This window comes from Chiroxiphia lanceolata, chromosome 5 (assembly GCF_009829145.1).
Source record: "Chiroxiphia lanceolata isolate bChiLan1 chromosome 5, bChiLan1.pri, whole genome shotgun sequence".
Lineage (NCBI taxonomy): Eukaryota > Metazoa > Chordata > Aves > Passeriformes > Pipridae > Chiroxiphia > Chiroxiphia lanceolata.
The window spans coordinates 51,776,794-51,797,335 of NC_045641.1; the positions used below are offsets into that span (position 1 = coordinate 51,776,794).

The 20,542-nt window shown below is 49.7% G+C and overlaps 4 protein-coding genes across 8 annotated transcripts in view; 2 read left to right on the forward strand and 2 right to left on the reverse strand.

Annotated features, from left to right (window-relative positions):
* Positions 1-380: 380 nt before the first annotated feature.
* Positions 381-8,742, forward strand: JOSD1 (Josephin domain containing 1). Of its 3 annotated transcripts, none has more exons than XM_032687393.1 (5): positions 381-399; positions 1,362-2,178; positions 6,749-6,877; positions 6,995-7,189; positions 8,548-8,742. In XM_032687393.1, exons 2-5 carry the CDS (start codon positions 1,994-1,996, stop codon positions 8,645-8,647), a joined length of 609 nt encoding a protein of 202 aa, XP_032543284.1. In that variant the 5' UTR covers positions 381-399; positions 1,362-1,993; the 3' UTR covers positions 8,648-8,742. The 3 variants fall into 3 exon arrangements, with proteins under 3 accessions (XP_032543284.1, XP_032543283.1, XP_032543282.1); XM_032687392.1 differs by lacking the exon at positions 381-399 and adding an exon at positions 936-1,006; XM_032687391.1 differs by lacking the exon at positions 381-399 and having other exon boundaries at positions 1,206-2,178.
* A 2,455-nt stretch (positions 8,743-11,197) lies between these two features.
* Positions 11,198-13,105, reverse strand: TOMM22 (translocase of outer mitochondrial membrane 22). Its single transcript, XM_032687394.1, has 4 exons — positions 12,946-13,105; positions 12,725-12,843; positions 12,329-12,446; positions 11,198-11,945 (listed from the first exon to the last, which is right to left on the reverse strand). Exons 1-4 carry the CDS (start codon positions 13,054-13,056, stop codon positions 11,871-11,873), a joined length of 423 nt encoding a protein of 140 aa, XP_032543285.1. The 5' UTR covers positions 13,057-13,105; the 3' UTR covers positions 11,198-11,870.
* A 127-nt stretch (positions 13,106-13,232) lies between these two features.
* On the reverse strand, positions 13,233-16,615 carry CBY1 (chibby family member 1, beta catenin antagonist). Of its 3 annotated transcripts, none has more exons than XM_032689187.1 (5): positions 16,513-16,615; positions 15,661-15,771; positions 14,861-14,966; positions 14,661-14,776; positions 13,233-13,794 (listed from the first exon to the last, which is right to left on the reverse strand). In XM_032689187.1, exons 2-5 carry the CDS (start codon positions 15,736-15,738, stop codon positions 13,714-13,716), a joined length of 381 nt encoding a protein of 126 aa, XP_032545078.1. In that variant the 5' UTR covers positions 15,739-15,771; positions 16,513-16,615; the 3' UTR covers positions 13,233-13,713. The 3 variants fall into 3 exon arrangements, with proteins under 3 accessions (XP_032545078.1, XP_032545079.1, XP_032545077.1); XM_032689188.1 differs by lacking the exon at positions 16,513-16,615 and adding an exon at positions 16,143-16,446; XM_032689186.1 differs by lacking the exon at positions 16,513-16,615 and adding an exon at positions 16,160-16,444.
* DMC1 (DNA meiotic recombinase 1) overlaps positions 16,548-20,542 on the forward strand; it is a 31,612-nt gene continuing 27,617 nt past the window's right edge. Inside the window, exons 1-2 of the mRNA XM_032689177.1 lie at positions 16,548-16,790; positions 19,860-20,008. Of these exons, the coding sequence (XP_032545068.1) occupies positions 16,686-16,790; positions 19,860-20,008 (254 nt within the window). The 5' untranslated portion in view covers positions 16,548-16,685. The remainder of the gene's footprint in view (positions 16,791-19,859; positions 20,009-20,542) is intronic.

Consider the following 20,542-nt stretch of genomic DNA (forward strand, 5'->3'; position numbering starts at 1 on the left):
TGCCCGGCCCTCCGCTCCCCCGCCCCGGCCCCGCCCCCGGCCCGCCAAGGCGGCGCCCGCCAATCACCGGAGGTTGAGCAGCGCAATTTGCATGTTGCCATGGCGGCGGCGGGCGGGGTCGTGGCTATTCATGCGGCGAGGCCGCGCCCCCGCGAAGCGCGCGAAGCCAATGGGAGCAGCAGTGCCAGCTCGGCTTCTTTGCTACACATACAGACACCCACAACACAGCCCGCGCGACGTGTCGGGGGCCGCTGTCCAATGGGAGAGCTGAGCTTCGTGACAAACAACCCCGACAGCCAATCGGATACGGAGACTCGAGCGACGGGGCGGCACTAAGAGGCTGCCACAGGACCCGCCCCAGTGGGTGGGCTTTCTCTCGGGCTAGCCAATGAGAAAGAGGTGATTTTTCACTGACAGTTTTGTGAGCCAATGGCACGGGGAGGGCGCGTTGGGTGTCTCTCCAGCCCGCGGGACTGGCTGTCCTGGGCCGGCGTTCCGCCACAGCCCCCGGCGTGGGAAAAGGGCCCCTCCGCCCCGGGCTCCTGGCAGAAGGCCTCCATGCCATGCGAGCCCCCGGTGTTCAGACCGCCTGCGGTGCCCACCGGCAGGCAGGACGCCAGCGCCAAGGAGGAAACCTCTCTGGCTGAGGGGTTTTGTGGGCCGGCAGGTGACCCCTGCAGAGCGGCAGGGAAAGCCGTCCGTCCTGGTCCTCCGCCTGGTCGCACGTCCACTCCTCCACTGCCGCAAGCTTCAGCCCGCGGCACAGAGCGAAACCGGGGAGGACTGGCGTTTGTTTGTTCACCTGGCGGTGAAACCACTCTCAGCGCTATCCCGGCTCGTTTTTGGCGCTGACGTCAGAAGGGGTGGGACCGCGCCTGCGCGCGGCGGTGGCCGCGTGCGGTGGGCGGGGGCGGGTTCCGCGCGCGTGTGCGTGCGCGAGAGCGGCGTGAGCGCGGTTCGGCGCGCGCGTGCGCCGGTGGGGGCGGCCCAAGGGGCCGAGCGGGCGGTGAGGAGGCGGTGGCGGCGGTACCGGCCCGGCCCGGCCCGGAGGGGCCCTCCCGAAGGGAAGGGGGGGCGCCTCGGCCCGGCCGCGAGCCCCGAGGGCCTGGGGGGGTTCAGGCGGGGGCTTCTCCTCAGCGCGGTGGGTTGCGGTGCTCGCTGGGCCTCGGCAGCGGGAAGCGACCGCCGCCCGGGTTGTTGTTGTGGTGGTGGTGGTTGTGAGGGCGCAGGGTGGGGAGGGCCGAGGTGGGAAGGTGCGGGGCAGGCCGTGGGGCTGGTCCCGCCTGTGCTCCCCTCCCTCCCACGGGCTTTGTGCCGCCTCCTGCCGTTGCTAACGGAGACTTCCCTTTGTCGGAGCGCAGGGTGACCTGTGAGGAATCGCCTTCCCCGCAGCCTGGACTTGGGCTTCTCGTGGCCTAGCAAGAAGCGGTTTCTTTTCCCGAGCTGTTGGCATCTTCCTGCCAGGATTCATTCGTTCCCAAAGGAATGGAGGAATGCAGCTGATAAGTGCTTAACCACGCTGTGCCCCTATAGGCAGCACCAGGCGCTGGCTTTATCGTCACCGCTTTGGCACTTTGGGTGGGCTTCTCCTTCTTACCTGCTCTGGGTACCCTTTTACTGTCACTGTAGACCAAAGGAGATGGAAGAAAAGGAGCGATGTGATAAATTCCAGCTGGTACCTAGACGCTAAGGGGAATCGTATATTTTGACTTTTTTTTTTTCCTTTTTTTGTTTTCTGTGAAGGGGAAGGGAAGTATTTTATGGGGTATGGGAGGAGGGAGGAAAAATATGCTGCAGATCTTCATGTGGTTTTTAAAACCAGCTGTCAGAGGGAATTACTGAATAAACTGAAGCACAAGAGGAGGGTTTGTGAGCTGGAAGCAGCGCTAGCCCACCAAAGAAAGGGGCAGTGAGCTGCTGTTGTGACTGTGGAGGCAGAAACTTCAGCCTCCTTCATTTCTCACCAACTACTCCACATCCACCCATCGAGAAAATGAGTTGTGTGCCATGGAAAGGTGACAAGACCAAATCAGAATCGCCAGAGCCACCCCAGCCACCACCACTGCACATTTACCATGAGAAGCAGCGCAGGGAGCTGTGTGCCCTCCATGCCCTCAACAATGTCTTCCAGGACAGCAATGCCTTCACCAGGGAAACCCTGCAGGAGATTTTCCAGAGGTAGGATACTCTCTGTATTGGTGGTAACTACCCCTTGTCCTCTGTTGACTGGAGGAATTTTCAGGTCTTATTTGGGCAAATGTAAAGAAAAGGAGGGGTTCAGACTATGCCACTGCTTCGAGATGAATGTATCTTCTTTTTTTACACCCGGTCTTTTTTTTTTCTTCCTCCATGCAGAAATTCTTTCTCTTTTTACTTGTTTCTTAACCTACTCTGGCTGCCAGTTTTGGGTCCAAGGGCTTTATTACAGATGCTGTCATGGGGTTGGACTGCTGTCTTCTTCCCTACCCACCTCAATTCCTCTTCTGTCCATCTTCCCTGTTTTTGCCCCTGACTTGTATGTATTATCTTGATGATAATAACACATTTGGGGATTGCCTTGGGAGAATGAAGGCAGCAGGAATGACAAATAGGTCATCATAAAAACTCACTTAGTATCACAACACTTCTAAGATTTTTGGAAATTAGCAGCTTTGCAAAATGAGTGACTCCTTATTTGAGTGGTTCAGTGAAGGTCTTCAAATATTATGTCAGGTTTTTTTCCATGCAGCAAGACCCTGATTTAATTTCAGTAGCTGGACCCCTTTTTTCTGTGGCGTTGCTAAATGTTTCCCAACAGCTTCCGATAATTAAAGTGGTTAATATAATAATAATTCCAATAATTAATTCTGATAATTAAAGTGGTTTTGAGTATCCCGTGCAATAGCTCATGCTTTGCTCAGTGTTTATTTTACGCTGTTTTGATGCTTTGTGGAAATTGTCCTGTTTGTGCCTTTAAAAATTCTGATGCTCTTTCATTGGTGGAGCTAAGTGATCATATAGGAAAAGAGGTCTCCTTTGATGCTCAGCCTGCAGATGTTGTAAGTCACGTAGGTTATGCTCAGCAGTTGACAGCATCTTGTGTTTGTGACAGGTAGGAAATCCCAGGTCATGGCAGTGGTTATGTAGTTATGTAGTGGGACAAGGCAGTCGGGGTGCCCTGTGCTGATGAGCAGGGAGCTGTGCACCTCTGTCACTGCTCTCCTGAAAACTGGCAGATTTACGGAACTGGTGTTTGACTCATGCCTGTCTTTGGCAAAAGAGGTGTGGTAATGGACAGTAGCAGATATCAGATTGAAATGCTATTTACAATAGTGTTGTAGATAAAACTCCTGCTGGTCCATGGCAGGCTCAAGGCACTTTTTGTCCAGTGTAAAGACACTGTGGTTTTGTTCTAGAGCAGCAATTGTCAGAATCTTAGTCACAGCTGGATTGCTCTTGGCCTGAAGCAAACAAAGGCAGTTCATGTGGTAGAAGGAGTGTGATGATCTAATTAGTTGGCTTTTGTTGGGCTTGGTGAGACGGAATTAGTGTACAGCATGAAACCTCTCAAAAAGAGATGGGATGTTAATCTTGCTAGACCTCTTGCCATAGAAAGGAGAGTTTGTTTTTGAGTCCAACCTGGTGGTGCTCCATCCTAATAGTCAGATGAAGATAGATTGATTCAGCCCTATGGTAGTGTGGAGGTATACATGGAAATTCCTCTTGGAAATGGATGAGCTATAAGCTGTGTGTAAGAATTGCCACTGCCTTTCCATTTCTTTTGGGTTACTACTTGTGTGTAGCTCTTTGATTTGCCTTTAAAAAGCGTGGATTTAGTTGCCTTTTATATATCACTTGTCTTTTCTGTGTCTTATCATATTCTGTATGTAGCTAAAGGACTGATGAATATTTTTAATAAGCTACAAAAATGTTGTGGTATGATTTTTAAACCCAGTGTTGACGAGGTAATGAAATCACAAGTAAACTTAAGCTTTCTGTAGCTTTTACCACATCCCTTGGAGAATGATTGAACCGCATCGCTTAATCATTAGCTTCCCTTTTGCTGCATCCTATTGTGAAAGGCCAGTCTTGATGATTATCATCTCAAGAGTATGCCAGAACTTGTTCCAGGCACCCCTCTGATTTTTTAGTCCTTCCCTTTTCTTTAATACCTTTTTGATGTTCTTCTGGCTTTTGTTGCAGGAATTAAGATTGCCTGTTCCAAGTGTTACATGGAGATACAAACAAAATCACTTCACTGGAGTCTGTGTATTGAGACCTGATTGGGAAGGACAGCTGCATACAGCAATCTCGGAGCCCCTTGTGTTAAGATAATATGTTGATGAAAGTTTCTGACTGAGATTACCTGGATTTCTGTCCAGCTTTGTCAGTCTTTCTCAGCTCAGTGTCTAGATAAAAAAAAACACCAAACAAAAAAACCCCAAACAACCCCTTCCCCTGCCAAAAAAACCCAACTAAAAAAACTAAATAACAACTTTGGGGAGGCAACTTAATTCCTTATCTAGTAGAATCCTTCAGTTGATGATTGTGGACCCTACTTAAGTGTGTGCGTGGATAGCGACATTGAGGCAATTCTTGGTGCAGGTTTGGTCACAGGTGCCACTTCTTTGAGGCTGTCACCTGTGCTGGTCTCTTAGTCTCATTTCTGGAGCTCTGCAAGTCACGTGAAGGAACAAAGATCAGTGTGTTCTTTCAGCTCTCAAACTTGTGTCTGGAGTACGGTGCAAGGAGAGGGTGCTTCTGTAACCCAGAGGGCTTTCTTGGTTGTGAGGCTTTCCTAGCTCGCTGGTGCTCCTGAATTCGGATGAAGCGCTGATTTTGAGGAATTAGTTGTAGCCAAGTGATCTTGCTTTATGGAGATGCTGGAAGAGCTGTGACAAGCTACAGTTGCATCTCTGTGACCAGTAAATACAGCAGAGCTTTGAGACTGGAATCCGTGAATCTCTGAAAATGTCATTGCCTTACTCGGAAATGCCCCGTTGTGGATATTAACAGCTTTTCCTCTTGCCATGGTGTTGTGGACTCTTCTCCATTCTATAGTCAAGTTCTCCCCACCCTCCTGTGGAGAGAGTGCTGTTCTGCTGCAGTCTGCTCCAGTGCAGGAAAACACAGCTGAAGCCAAAAGCTACCTGTCTTCAGACCTTGGTTGGTGTGAAACTCCCTACTCAAACCACTGCTTTCTTCTTCTTGTCAAATGCCTTATGCTGTCAGGGCAGGAATACAGAAGGGCTGAGGGATTTTCACTGGATGAAATATGCCTGCAGAATGTGCAGTGCTAAAGGCCAAGCAAAAAATGTGCAGGAGCATTAGGAGTTTTGGGGGATGGAGTGGACAGGAGGGAGAGGCAGGTGAAATGTGGGTGTTTGATGATATGAAATCTGAACCTTGCACCAGCAGAACTAAGGAAGTCCTTACCAATCAAAAGAGCAACTCATTACAACAGAACTGATCTCAGGCTTAACTTTCTTTAGATTGACATTACATGACCTTGCTGTTCTCTGCTCCCAGTTTCCCCTGTGCTTGGTTTTTCAGCTGTCATCTTCATCATAATATATCCCATCATCATTTTCCCTCCTTACAAAATTTCTTGGGCGGGGGGAAAGCATAAAACAATAAAAGTGGATAACAGGGTTTTTTGCCACATATCTCCATGTTTTGTGTCTCACATCCATTATCTGAAGCTGTGGAAAGTCCGTCTTCTATTTTTGCATGTAACCTCGTAGCAGTCCACATCTTCCTCACAAGGGGAAGTGGAGAGACAGGCACTGATCTCTCCTTTTTGGTGACCAGTGACAGGACCCAAGTGAATGACCTGAAGTTGTGTCAGGGGAGGTTTAGGTTGGATATTAGGAAAAGGTTCTTCACTCAGAGGGTGATTGGGCACTGAAACAGGCTCCCCAGGGAAGTGGTCACAGCACCAAGGCTGACAGAGTTCAAGAAGTGTTTGGAAAATGCTGTCAAGCACATGGTGTGATTCTTGGGGCAGTCCTGTGGGGGCCAGGAGTTGGACTTGATCCCTGTGGATCCCTTCCAACTCAGGATATTCTATGATTAGATGAACACAATAGAGTGTGGTTCTGCGTTTTCAGATGCTGTAGTAATGGAAGTGATGTCTAAGCAATCTTATAGGTCAAAGCTGAAGTGATTTGTTCACAACAGGATTATCTGTTTAGTTACCTACAGCAACAGTTATTTTTTACCATCTAGCAGAAGCAGTGCTTTAGAGAGCTCCCAGCTGCAAATGTCTTCACAGCTTTGCGTCTGAATGCTTCTTTCATTTACCAGTGAGAGGGTGGGGAGAACAACCTTTTCTGCATCCAGCTTCCCCTGCCTCTTTTTCTCATCCAGTCTTCAAGACCGGTGTTGACTGTTGAACTCTTGAAATTGTAATAGCCATTGTCCTAAATGGCAAACTGGCATTCACTCCAACTGTGAATTGAGGAAAAATCATGATTGAAGCATCCTTCAAAAAGTACCAGTTCAAGGGAGTGGTGGGGGGGAAAGCTTTGTGGTCTCTTTTTGCATCAAAGGTAGGACCTTTGGAGGTTTTGTACGCCAAAATTGTTCTTAATGCATTACTTAGTCCCCTCAGCCCCTTTGATGAATGAAAAGGGGGAATGGAATAGTTTGCGTTTAAACACAAAACCCCTGAAAATGGCCTTCAGGTTGTACAGCAAGTAGCCCTTTGTGGCTGTAGAATACAGGTTCAGCAAATGCCTGCTAGAGCAGTCCCCTGTTCTGTTTGCAGGCTGTCTCCCAACACCATGGTGACCCCCCACAAGAAGAGCATGCTGGGAAATGGGAACTATGATGTGAACGTGATCATGGCAGCCCTTCAGACCAAAGGCTACGAGGCGGTTTGGTGGGACAAGCGCAGGTACTGACAACTTGTGTAATTCTGGAGGTGGCTGCTGTTTGTAAATAGGAGAAAGAGATTGAACTGAAAGCACCAGAACATAATCTTACTGCTGTCTTGTTCTCTGCACTCTTTCAGGGATGTTAACGCCATTGCCCTGTCTAACGTGATGGGCTTCATCATGAATCTGCCCTCCAGCCTTTGCTGGGGCCCCTTGAAGCTCCCCCTCAAGCGACAGCACTGGATCTGCGTCCGGGAGGTGGGAGGCACCTACTACAACCTCGACTCCAAGCTCAAGATGCCCGAGTGGATTGGAGGTGAAAGTGAGCTCAGGTAGGATTTCCTCAAATGTGTCTTTAACAGTGATTGAAACATGTATGGTTGACCTTCAATAGTAAATATTTGAAAGTAATAAAGTTCTTGTGCCTCCACTTGGATTTATGCCCCGTTTGGAGAGAGCTAGGGAAATGCTTTCAGCAGCGGCAATCTCTGTGAGCTCAGGAGAGCCTGACTTGGCCTCTTAATGTGTCTGGCTCTGTCATTAGTGGTAAAGGCAGAGGCCAAGTCTGGTATTAGTGGGTGACCCCTGCAACAAGATGTGCTGTGCCCTGCTCCCTCCTTGAATGTGAGAGTCTCAGCAGTCTTTGCCTCTTTAGTAACAGTCTCTATGTTCCCAATAAAAGGCTTTCCAGACTAAAAGTGGAGCCTTATCCCTGACAGCAGTGAAAGCTGTTTGTTAGAAATCACTTTCCTATGGAAGCACTGACTTGGCTCCTCTTCCCTCTTTAATCTTAACATGAGATAGTTGCTGTAAATGCTTTATAAAGTCTCACCTGCTCTTGGTTGTTGTTTAGTTTCCATTCCATTGTGTTGTGAATCCTACTAGCGGCCTTGCTGTCTTGACTAGACTTGTGATGAGATAGGGATTGCACATCAGCAGTATTTGCAGAGCTGACCATGCCATTGAAGTCTTGGTAAAGGGAATGTCAGCCTTCTGTGAATTTCTGGGATAAAGCAACACTGGAGTGTTTTTATGGAACTACGGTGCAGAGGTTCTGGTGGATTTTATCCTATGTGTATTGTTCTTCACTAGTAAATATGGGCTTTCTGTACTGGGAGTTTTGGAAATCTGGAACAAAAGGTATCAGAGAAAACATTCAGATTTAAATAAACTTTCAGATTTATTGGAAGTAATCCAAGTTTGGTATTAGAAAAAGCTGAAGGGCAGAAAGGGGCTTAAGAACCATGTCAAATGACCAGATGCTATGACCTGTGATAAGGACATCTCAATGATGGGCTGTTTTTTTCTGCAAGTGTTCCCAGATTTGTTGGAATTATTTTAAATTACAGTGGGATTCTTGATCTTGGAAATCTGAAGAAATTGAACTTGGTTTTAATTCTATTTTTGCTGCCTTGGAAAGTGACATCTATATAGACTTCTCTCTTCTGAGGTTAAGATAATGTCTGTGTGATTCAGAGAGAGTTTTCTGGGCAGAGCTGTGTTGAATCTATTGGGACAAGTTTAATATTTGTTTGGGGTTTTTTTCTGTTGTAAAATAACTAAAGACTTTGGGTGGGGTGTGTTTCTCCCATTTCTTGTCACATCTACATAGTTAGTTGCATTTAGTTGTTGTAGAAGATGATAGAGTTCTACATTCGGTAGCACTTATTTCTATTTCTCTTTATGATAGGAAATTTTTGAAACACCAGCTGAGAGGAAAGAACTGTGAACTCCTACTGGTGGTGCCAGAGGAGGTGGAAGCACATCAGACCTGGAGAGCTGACGTGTGATCTGGACCGACTCTGTCCTCCAACTACAGCTCTTCCCCTTTACCAAACTCCTGATGTCCTAAAACCTGGATAATGGATGCCCCTACTCTTCCTGTCTGGAATTTCCTTTGTTAGGCTCTTCTCTTCCTTCCTTGGTGCAATAGGGCAATGGCGCAGGACGTTGGGGGTGGTGGGTGGGGAAGAATTGAGGCCAGAGTGGAGGAAACTGGAAGCCAATCACTTTAGTTGCAAGGTGGATGAGCTGCGTGCCCTTTGGCCGGCGGGAAGGCATCGTGCTCTTTAAAACTGGGCTGGGGGCGAGGGTGCCTGGAAACCTCCGGCGTCCCTTTCCCCACATGGCTCAAGGCCGTGTATGGTGGGACCCTGCCCTGTCCAGGGCTTGCCAGGGAGGAGCAGGGGCCGAGCATGCTGCCACCTCTTCACAAGTCTCTCCCTCCAAAACAAGTCACCATGAAGACATTTGCAATTCCTAAGGATCTCTCAGGACACTCAAAACACTAGGAATGGTACGGTGCTCAGCACGACCCTCTGCTTCTTAGGGCTGGTTTGTGCCAGAAATTAGGAAACAATAATAAGAACAGTGTCATCTTCCAAGAAATTCTTCGGGTAGCTAGAGGATTCTTCCCCAGTGTCTCCAGGGATTTATGTATGTGGTGAGCGGTTCTTTGGCAGCGTGTGGCTGGCTAAAGTGACATGGAAACAGCAAGCACAGGCTGAGGAGTATCAAGTTTCTGGACTGGAGAGAGGCCATAGTCTGCTTGGGTTTCTTCGTGCTGTGGTGCCGGGCGGGGGGGGATTATTTTGTTTTATTTTTTAACACCTATTTTGGTTTTCTGCATGGTCACCCAGTTTAGAGGCTGCTTGGAGAGAGGAATAAAGCTGAAGAGGTTTTGAGAGAAATTTCATTCCCTTCTATTTCCCTCTTCAGAAGCCTAGTCCACAGTCAGGAATGTCATGTGAAACGTCCCAGAAACGGGTCAAGTTACAAAATAAAAATGAGCTGAGGAGGGAAGCCTTCGTAACAGTCAGGTTTGCCCTTTCATAGTTAGTAGCCACTGGCGTGGGAGCTGCAGAGGGTCCACCAGAACTTTCAGGCATTAGAGACACCCTGACTTGGTAGTTGAACCAATCTCCCCTTTAGTGTTGGCCGACAAACATTCCATTAATGGATGAATTGCTTTTTCCTGCCTTCTGTGGGGAAGAGTGACTAGACATGGAGACTCTAAGCAGAATCCCTACTGGCTGTTCCCAATCACCCAGATGAGCTGTAGCTCAGCCATGCCTTCCATGGCAGGAGGTGGTAATGCTGAATTTGGAACAGACTTCATTCTGTTTAGCACTTCCTGGCTGAGCTGCTGTTTGCTTCCCTCTTTACATGTCTGAGTTGAACAGCAGCCTCTGTTACCTGATAGAGCTCGAAGGATCCTGCTCCATCGTGCAGGAAAGTCTCATTACTGATGTTTGAGCTGGTGAAAGGAGGGCTTGTAACAATCTTTTCTCAGTTATTTTTCTCTTCAGAGCTCTGCAAACGCATGAGTGGGTGCTCGAAGCTGAAAGACCACCAAAATGGCACCTTCCCAACAGAGAGGCCATGAGGACGGGATGATGGTGTTCACTGCCCCCTGGACATCTGGCAAGCACTGTTTTGCAGTCCTTTGAGCACAGCCTCCCACAGTAAAGGGCAAACGGCTCTTACGTTTTAAAAAGTCGTATTTCGTAACACATTCCAATGACCAATACCAGCTGGCAGAGTTTTTAAACACTTTCCAGGCAGGATGTGCAGCCTGCAGGCATTCTGCTCCTGACTTGAAGCCATTTCTTCAAGAGGGGTAAAAATATATCTCAACAGCAACGTTTTCTATGCTGATTGAAGTTGCACTTTGGAGAAAAACCGTTTGGACGGAAACTGCAAGCCAATGGACAGTGCACAATATGCAAAGATGTTTTAAAATACTTTGGGGCTACTTTCCTCTCCTTGTACGTCAGCTGCTTTCCCATGGGGGGGAAACAGTGTGATCCAGCTGCTCAGGTAAAGGGAAAGTGTACGATCACACCCCTGCGGGAGGCGAGGCTGCCGTGCCCAAGGGTGGGTGAGCCGGTCCAGTCCCACTGCTCAGGAGAGTGGGGAAGCCCCTGTTTGTTTTCTTGCTTGTTTGGTTTTGTTAGAGCCTTGTCTTGGGTTTGTTTACAGAGATGTATTTTGTTTAACCAAATATTAAAAATGGAAAAAAAAAGTTTCCATATAAATGTCCTATCGCTTCTGTATGTTCAACTGAATTGTTCTGTAACAAAGTATGTAAAGGATAAATAAATTTTTTTTCTTTGGTTATAAAACCACCTTTCTGTGAGTTTAGAACCTTGAACGTTGGTCACTAGGTGCTGAGCACCTCCCTGAGAACTCCCTTAAGCCATGCAAGGCTTCCCCCCCACTCCGAGGGTGACAGAGCCATGTCAGTCCCTTCCCCGTTGCCAGGAAGTGCATGAAATGGAGAGGTCCCTACCCACAAAGCTCCCAACAGCTCTGAAAGAACTGAGCCTCCCTCAAGGACATCTATTAAAATCACACTGCTCAGGTTGGATTTATTTAATATTCCATACAAAAAAATACGCAGCTGATATCTGAAGTTCTACTTTATGAGGCAGAGAATCTGCGTGGATGTGATCGTCTCAAACCTGGCCTGCTGCTCCCTCTGTTCTCACACACACACAGAGCTACAGTGAAAGTGTTTCTGCAGACACATCTTCCCAAAGAGTGTTTTCCATGGGGTATGGATTGCCACCTGCACCCCTCCTTCCTCTGCTGCGAAAGTCACCTCCTGCCACCGGTGTCCTTCAGCTCCAAGTCAGGCAGGAAAGAATTTGTCCTCTCTGACTGCTGCTTTTCAAAGCCCGACCTGTGCCCCAGGGTGGTTTTGGGGGGGCAGGGGCAAGGAAGCTGGCAGAGGAGCTCCCCTAGTCCAAGTCTGTACCTGGTTATGGCATAGTGATTGAATAAAAGGAAATACTCATGATTTCTACAGGAGGGGGGATGCAGACAGGAACCGTCATCAGGTCCAGAGGAGGGGCTTCCCCCCTCATTGTGAACAGGTCAATGTCCCAAAGGAGAACCAAAACCAAAAACAAACAAAAGGAAAAAATGCCCTGACCCAACAAATCAACAGTTCAATATATCATAATCGCGAGGTCTTCCCACTTGATATGAATCCAACTCAGCTTCCGCAAATTAGATTTTTCCAGACAGCGGAGGCAGGGCCCCTGGCATTCCCCCTGAGAGCCCTGTGTTGGGTCCAAGGAGGATCTGAAAGGAAAACAACTGGTTGAGTGGCTTCAAGGACACAGGAAGGATTCCCACCCTGTCCCCCCTCCTACAGGTACTGGCAGTGCCACAGCCGAGGTCAGTGTCTGACCACAGCCCCTGTTTCAGCTATGCCAGCCCCTCAAGGCCTATCTCAGCTGGAGAAAGCCAGGTTGTGCTTGCCAGAGACTGCCACCAGCCTGACGCTGGGAATCGGCAGGATTGTCCCACTGGAACATCCAGCTGGAGAAGCTGGTGGGATGAGTGAGGCCGCAGTGTGTAACAGTGCACTCCTCTCCCGCAGCAGCTGGTCACAGGGGGAGGCACTGGCACTCCCAGCCGACTTTGCAGGGCTAGGAGAGAGGGCTGGGCCGTTCCTGCCTCACCTGTCGCTGCTGCAGCTGCTGCTGTTGCTCCATCTGCAGTTTTTCCGTTTCAAAGACGACAGGAAGAACCAGAATCATGAAGGAGGTGGTCCCAATCCACAGAGCTGCCCTAGAGAATCTAGCAAGGAGAAAGAACATTACGATTTAGAATCAGTTTTTTAGCCACTTCTTACCCACTTCCCTTCCCACGCTTCCCTTCTGTGCCTCGGGCAAAAGCCTTCCCCCAAATCCACCCCCGAGCTCCAGGTGGCACCTTACCCCCGCCCTCCTCGCGCCGCCCAGAAACAAAAGAGCGCGGCCCTGCCGCTGCCCGCCTGCCCCGCACTGCGCTACCCGCGGCCAAAGCCGCCCCGCGCCAGCCGGGCCCGCTTCGAGGGGCTCCCGCCGCCCCCTCACCTGTACATCTTCTGCGCTACCGTCAGCGACAGGTCGAACGTCGCCCCGGCCGCCGATCGCACGCTCTCGGGGAACATCTCCGTGAGCCCCCACAGCCGCTCCGCCAGCGTCTCGTCCAGCTGCGGGCGGCACCAGCCTGTCAGGCCCTGCCGCCCGGCCCCGCGGGGTCACCGCGCCCGCCCGGCCCGCCCGGCCCGCCCCGCCGCCGCCCGCTCTGATACCTCCTCGTCGTCCTCCTCTTCTTCCTCCAGCTCGTCTTCCAGCTCCTCGGCCTTGCCCGCGCCGCCCTTGGGCAGCAGCTCCTCCGGGGACAGGGACGCCGCGGCCGCCATCGCCACCAGACAGGACGGAGGGGAGCGGCGGGCGGAGCGCCGCCGGAAGCGGGGCGGCGCTCCCGCCGCCCGGTCCGGGCGAGGCAGCGGCCCCTGGCGGCGCGGAGGAACGATGGCCACTCCCCCCGCCCGGCCGCCCCAGCGCAGCGCGACCCGACACAAACACCCACAGAACCGTGTTTTAAAGGCGAGGTTTTATGTAGATTATGCAAAACCCTCGAGAACGAGCAACTCCAGCATCCCCCTCGCCCAAGGCAGGCGGTGAGGCTTGTACGAGCCTCCGCGGGCTCCCCGTGGAGGGACAGGCTGGAGGGGGCAGGGGTTTCCCTGCCTTCCTAAGGCAAGGAGGAGCCCGCACGGAGAGGGATCTTCTCCACTGCCCTTGTCCGGCTGCCTTGGAGAGAAGGGTATCTATGCTGGGCTGCTGCAAGGTAAAGTGCTCTGAGAAAAAACGTGTTAATTTTAACAGTGCTGCGGTGCCAAACCAACCATCAGCAGCATCACGGCACCGCACAATGCTGGAGGCATCTCGTCACTCTTGGTCCCATGAAACAAAGTACCTACACACAGTACCAACGTGGCTGGGAGGCCCAAGCTGGCCCTGGCATCCTGTGCACCAAGACCCAGAGCCAGCCCCATTCTCCAGCCACCTCTTCTTCACTTCCTCCTCCGGCTGTGCTGCTTCAGCTCCTCCAGCTCCTTCTCCATCAGGTGGGACTCAGCGGTGGTCTCGGAGAGCTGCAACGCACGGCAAATGATGACAAGAGTGAGTTAAAAGCTTGTGAGGCTTCTCTGACTTCACATCATAGTTGAGATTTACCACTGCAAGCCAGGACCTGCAGAAGGGAATTTGTTCCTTTCGAGCAAGGGGGAAGCTGCCATGTCACACTTCACTGAGATCACCCGGAAAACCTGGAGAGCAGCTAGGATTTCTGCTCAGTGCTCCAGCCACAAAAGCCACTTGCCAGTTTCAAAACACGTGAAGAGTAAGGAAGGAAAATAAAGGAATGAGTATTTGTCCAGACTGACATAAAGGCTAAATCACTTAATAGATGGAGAAGACACATGTGTTCTATTTCACTGAAAGTCTCTCCAGATTTTAAGCACAAAAGTTGTGATCTTAGGATAAGGCTGAATTTTGGTTTATTTAGGGCTTGGGAATTCTTTCATTCACAGGTTTAAACACAGAACAGATGTCATGTCCCTCGTGACAGCAGATGGAAGCTTTAATCCTCTGTGACCAGAGAGGGTGGCTATAACTCAGTTTCACAGTTAGGGCAGAGGCCAGAGTGGCAAGAAAAATGCCATTCTCCGTGCAGAAGGGGAAAGAGGAGACACGGTGCTTGCAGGTGCTCCCTTCTCCTCAGCCACAGCATTCACAACAAGCTCTGGTGCAGGGGGAACCTTTCTCTCTCCTCACAGAGCAGATCAAGCTCTACTCCCACAGTCACTTCACTGTTACATGAACGCTGCACAGCAGGGTAAGGCAGAAAGCAAGGTGCAGTGGGAGCAGCCTCCTTCAGCAGTCCCAGCACCCTTCACTTGGGCCCTTCACCGAGGAATCTCCACTGCTATGGGCAGGCAGGAATAGGGTGAAGACTCACCATGTCCAGCAGAATATCCACTTTCAGCCGAAGGAGGTTGTTTTCTTCCTCTAGCTGCTGGTTCCGTTTGCGCAAGCGCTGCAATTCCCTGCGATCTCCTGTGAAGCATCCTGATTCTGGGAGGAAAGAAAGAGGTCAAAATATAGATTGTCAGCCAACTGTGGCTACTTCAGACCAAAACAAGCTGAGCTGCACTCTACCTGACACCCACTGGCCATTTTCAAACTTCAGGCTCTGGCCAGCAAGGTTCATGGAAGGGGTGCCGTACTCCAGGCCCAGCTCAACCTCACGGGTGGATCTATCTAGCTGCAGGGAGAAGATCACACTCAGCATTCCACAGAATTCCAAGCCACCCCCTGCTCTCCCATTTCTTAGTGACTGGCATTAAAATGGAAGATGCTGGTCAGAATGGCCCTGGATCCTGGAATCCTGCTTTGGTCATGTACTGCTGCAGTAGACAACTGGCTTCTCTCACTACCATCCCTGCACTTTCTCCCACCCAAACACACACTCATCTCCCTGGGCTTGAAGACCACTGGTGAGGAGTTTTCAGTGAAATGGTTCTGGACTGCATGTAGGGTAACAATGATCCTTCTCTGAGCTATTCCATTTCTACTTTCATATATAGTCACCAGTGATCAGAAACGGGGCCGCACCGCAGGAAGAGAGCAGCACAGCTGGAATCATAGAATATCCTGAGTTGGAAGGACCCCACGGGGATCGAGTCCAACTCCTGGCCCTGCACAGGACAGCTCCAAGAATCACACCACATGTCCGAGAGTGTTGTCCAAACGTTTCTTGAACTCTGTCAGGCTTGGTGCTGTGACCACTTCTCTGGGGAGCCCGTTCCAGTGCCTGACCACCCTCCGGGTGAAGAACTTTTTCCTCCTCCAGAAGAAGCTGGGAGCTCTTGTAAGGGTTACGGTACTCACAGCAGGAGCCACCCACCCGGGTTACCAAGCAAGCACTCCTGCAGCAAACCATGGGCGCTGGGACTCACAAAGTGCAGGTTGGAGAGAGAGGCCCATTTCCTGGGGGGCGTCTTCTTCGGGCTGAAGGAGTTCCCAAACAGGGGCATCGCGTGCTGCAGGCCGGGCTTACAGGAGGCTCCCTGAAAGAGCAGGAGGGATAGGGCTGGTCTGAGGCTGTGGGACAGGAGCAGTGATGTGACAAAGGCAGCTATGTTGGCACGGGTGAGGTTTGCTTCAGCCACCCATTTTCCAGCACTGACGCTTCCCGGTTTCCACCCAACACCAGCCCTCGCACCCTTTCTCCCCAGGCAGTGCCCCCCTGGCTCTCAGAGAGGCCGAGATGGCGGTCTGGGGGGTACCTGGCTGCTCACCCGCCACCGCTGCCCGGCAGCACCGGCCCTCCACGGGCACCTCCCTCGCACCTCCGTTGCCACGTGAACAAACTGGGATGGGGGACAGAGGGTGCAAAGCGTCACAGCCCCCCCAGCCCTCACCTGTGCCCCCTCCCAACCTGTGCCCTCTCCTCACCTGTGTCCCCTCCCTACCCGCCCCCACTGCCCTCGGCCGGTATCCCCCGCGCCGCGCGGTATCTCCCGGCACCGGCCGGGCACGGGCCGTACCACCCTACGGGCACGCCGAGGAGCTGCGAGGGGAGCACCGCAGGGCGTTATTCCCCGCACGGGCCGCCATCGGGATGCTCCTTTGTTCTGTTTTCCCTCCCGGCATCTCACTGGCGAAAGCAGCGGGCTCGGCGAGAGCAGAACCGATGAGGAACACCCCCGCCCCGCAGTGGTATGGTCAGCCCCGCGCTGCAGGGGCGGTTGGGCCGGGCCGTTCCATCGGGCTTCACCTCAAAGACGGGGGGGGGGGGGGGCCCGCACCTCTCCGTTGGGCCGCGCTGGCTCCCGGCGCTCCCCGTCCGTCCCCAGTGGGATCCGCCGCGTGTCCCGGGAGCGGTTTGCGGCCGCCGCGTTGCCGTGGCGACGGGATCCGCCGGTCCGCTCCGCCTCCCGTGGTGGGGAAAGACGGGGGCGGAGAGGCTGGGGCGGTGGGGATGAGGGTCTTCTCGCATCGAAGTTGTGATGTGCTCTCCGCGCTTTCCCTAGCACCCTCCCGAAAATGCTTGAGTCGGTTGGAAGACTTTCTGAAATTGTTTTGGATGGGTTTTTTGTTTGTTTGTTTGTTTTTCAGATAAATACCTATAAGCCATTAGGCAGAGAACCCCTCCGTGCTTGGGAACATGGGAGAAAAAGTGGAGGAGGTCTGGAATCCTGGACTGCGTGTGTTCAGGGGATGATGGGTGAGGAGCTGAAGAGGGAAGTATCCCACAGAACCACAGAATCAGTTAGGTTGGAAAAGACCTCTGAGATCATCGAGTCCAACCCATGACCGAACTCCACTGTGTCAACTAGACCATGGCACCAAGTGCCACGTCCAGTCTTTCCTTACACACCTCCAGGCACAGCGACTTCACAGGAGCAGCTCCTCACATGCCTTTCTCTGAAGCAGTCCCAGCGTCCTGATTTCCTGCACACGTTGCAAAGTCCTCCCTTTCAGCACATGATGGAATACATTTAGTTTTATTGTGTTACTTGCTGGCTTGTATTCCATGGGAGGTGGCTGTGGCAGTTAGTTTGGATAATATTTTAAATGAACAGCAGGGGTATGTAGCAGATATCACCAGTACTTTTTATATTGCAGGGGCAAAATGCCATTCCTAAATTATAAAATAATTCTCCAATATGTTAGAATTTAATGATCTGAATTTACTTGCTTCATTGTTAGAAAAGCTTCTGTTGAGGACTTCCTGGGGCTTTCCTGAAAATTTTAGATGAATGAGATACTAAGATGCTGACTTTGGTTAAAAGGGAACAATAAAGAAAAGAAGAAAAAAAAGGGGGGGGGGGCAGGCAGATAAAAGGAGAAGAAAAGAAGAAAATCACCAACCTTTTACTTTGGTTTGTACATGTATTAATACTCCAGGGGAAAAAAAAAATCAACAGTCTTTCATTCTCAGTGTGCTTAATTGGCACCCTGCCTGAAGTGAACCAGAAAATGACTCTCTTGGAATGAAAATTGAAAAGATACCACAATTAAACCCAGTGTCTAGAGACAAGAAAAATCTCTGGTGCTGCACTATCTTCTGTTAGTCCAGTTAAGCAATGTCTGTTTCTTGCAGGATACATGCTATAAAAACAGTGGCCTTCTGACCTGGTGTACCAGAGTCTGTGCACTGGAAATTAGTGATTTTTGCAATAAGAGAAGCAATTATATTGTGTGTGGGGAAACCAACACCCTTAAAAGTAGAACAAAAACTTGCCATTCTGAGCAAAGTCTTTGTGAAGTAGTCATGGCTTCTATCAGCATTTAATACCCATTGGATAAGAAATATGAAGGTCCAGATAAATGAGGGCAAGAACCTTGGAAGAAAAGCTGAGAGAATGTAAAATTAGAATTTTGAACTGAAAAAAAAATGCAGCTATCCTGGGTGCTTATAAGAGCCAAAGACCACATAGGATAGTGAGGGGCTGAGATCTTAACACTCACTTTCTTCTTTTTCATTCATTATATGCACTGAAAATTTCTGAGTTTCCAAACAGATACTCAGACCTGAAGAGCTCCAGGGGAGAGATGCATCTCCCTGAGTTGCTCAAAAACAAAGGCACATATGTTTCCTTTGTAAACACTTAAGGGGTTTCTTATTGTGGGGGTGGGAGGGGGACCAACGACAGATGTCAAAAAGCTCTGGTCAGGACGTGCCCTGCCAATAACACAGGAGGAGTAATGTTCACCTTCCTAGAAGAAACCTCTATGTTTCAGCCCACTTGTTGCCTGAGTTCTCCTTGCACTCAGCAGGATGAGTATTGAAGTAATACATTATAGTTACTGTAAAACTAAACTGTCTCATGTATCCAGGGTCTCACCTTGATTCCCTGACAGCCTCTTTCTGTGGAGCAGAGACTCTGAAAAGGCCAGGCAGCCCAATCCTACTACTGTGGCACATGGGGTGAATGCTTCCTTCTGTGTGTGCCTGATGGCTGTGTGCATGGTGGGTAACACCTGTGTGAATAGTCTCACAGTTGGTAGGGCTTGTGAACGAGAGTCAGAAAGCTTCTCCTGGAGACTGAGAGAAAGAGGTTCAGTGTCTGATTTCTGCTGTGATTTGCTTAAGGAATCTTTCTTCTTTGGCATGGCATTACTAAGTTTCATTTCTTGCCAGACTCCATTTCCTTGAAAAATGCTGTGGAATTTCCTTGCTGCACCAGCCTCCTGGGCTATTCTGGCAGCAGCTTTTCATAGTTGTTTCTCTGCTCACATCAGGTAGATACCGAGACAAGAGCTGACCATTGCTATTTCGAGCACTGCCTCTCGATGTATTGCATCGTTCTCCTGCCAGGGGGTAGTTTGACATATGATTTTGAACGATGTTAAAAGCATCATGGCATAGCACAGTGCATCTTTTTGTGCCTGTTGCTTTGTGGGGAAGTGAATGCCTAGCACACACACTCTCTGCCGGGACAATAACTGGAGATCACTTAGGTCCTGCAAAAGCTCATTAAATGGCGAAGAAACTGCATATCACAGTCATTGTGCAAGGAAGCTGTGTATGTTCTCACAAAGACATCTTTGGGAACACTGGTGGAAGGCTGGGAGATTGACAGGATGAAGATAGGGCTGCAGCACATGGCAATGTGGAAATTTTGGAACAGACCCAAGCTGTTCTTGGTAGCCTAATTTGGAGCATCTTCTTCAGCTTTTTTGGTTCACAAGCGATAGAGAATCAACAGCTTAGGTAGTCTCAGAGCTGCTTTTAACTCCATAGTGTTTCTCTTGCCTTTTTTCATATACACTATGGGATTATTATTGTTCTCTGTTATATCAATAATTTTAGGGAACCCCCACTGACTGATGAGTTCAGTAGGCTTACTCTAAGCTTACTCTGATGTAAAAAAGAGTATTTATTGTAATTATTGCTGCTTGAAACTTGCTACATTGCCTGGTGGGCTAAACGAGACTGATTTTGAAACCTATAAAACCTATTTTGGCATATTGAAATTAATTCCCTGCCCAATTAATTTTTTTTCAGTAGTGAGGTAATTCCTGTTGCCTCAGTGCTCTGCAGTTAATGACATCCCTTCTTTTAGTATCCTAGGTATTAAATACATCACCTATATTTTACTGACAAAGCAGACACATCTTTTTCTCTCTGTGTTTCTTTTCATTATAGCCAACTCAAGAGATAAAAGAACAGCCGTTTCACCGCTTTGCAAAGAATTGTGCTTTCCTTCTGCTTGACTGCCGCCGATTCCACCACCAGGAGGCCCTCATTCCAGTGCTTACGGCTAGGCAAAGAAAGCACAAGGACAGCAAAAAGAGGTAGAGAAAAGAGGTAGAGAAACCTATCCCCACAGGACTAATCTGAAACTATTACTTATCTATAAACATAGATTTTCAGAGTACTGTGCAGGCATCTATTATTAGAATCTATTATTATTGCAGGAATCCTAATATCCAACTATTAGTTGTACTGTAACTTCTGGAGTGTCACAGATGGTATCCCTGCATTGAATTCCTCAGTGACAGCCAGGAAAGTTCATGCCTTTGTCTTCTGGATAGTAAAGCTCTTAGTGACCTAAGTGAAATAATAAAATGAAGAAAAGCACAGGTTTGACTTCTAGTCACTCCCGTCTGCCCTCTATCACCCAACCAATATTCCTTCCCCTTCTTTGCCTCTGCCTTCTCTCTTTTAGTTACTTATTTCTGGGTTCTTCATTTTCTTTCACTTTTCACAGCTGGCTTTTATTGTCTCCTAAAAGTTCTAAATATCTGCACTAACAGTCTGTCTGATTGTTCTGTTTTGCTAAAATGACCTTTAAAGAAAGGGGGAAGGAGAAATGTTTTCATCCTTTC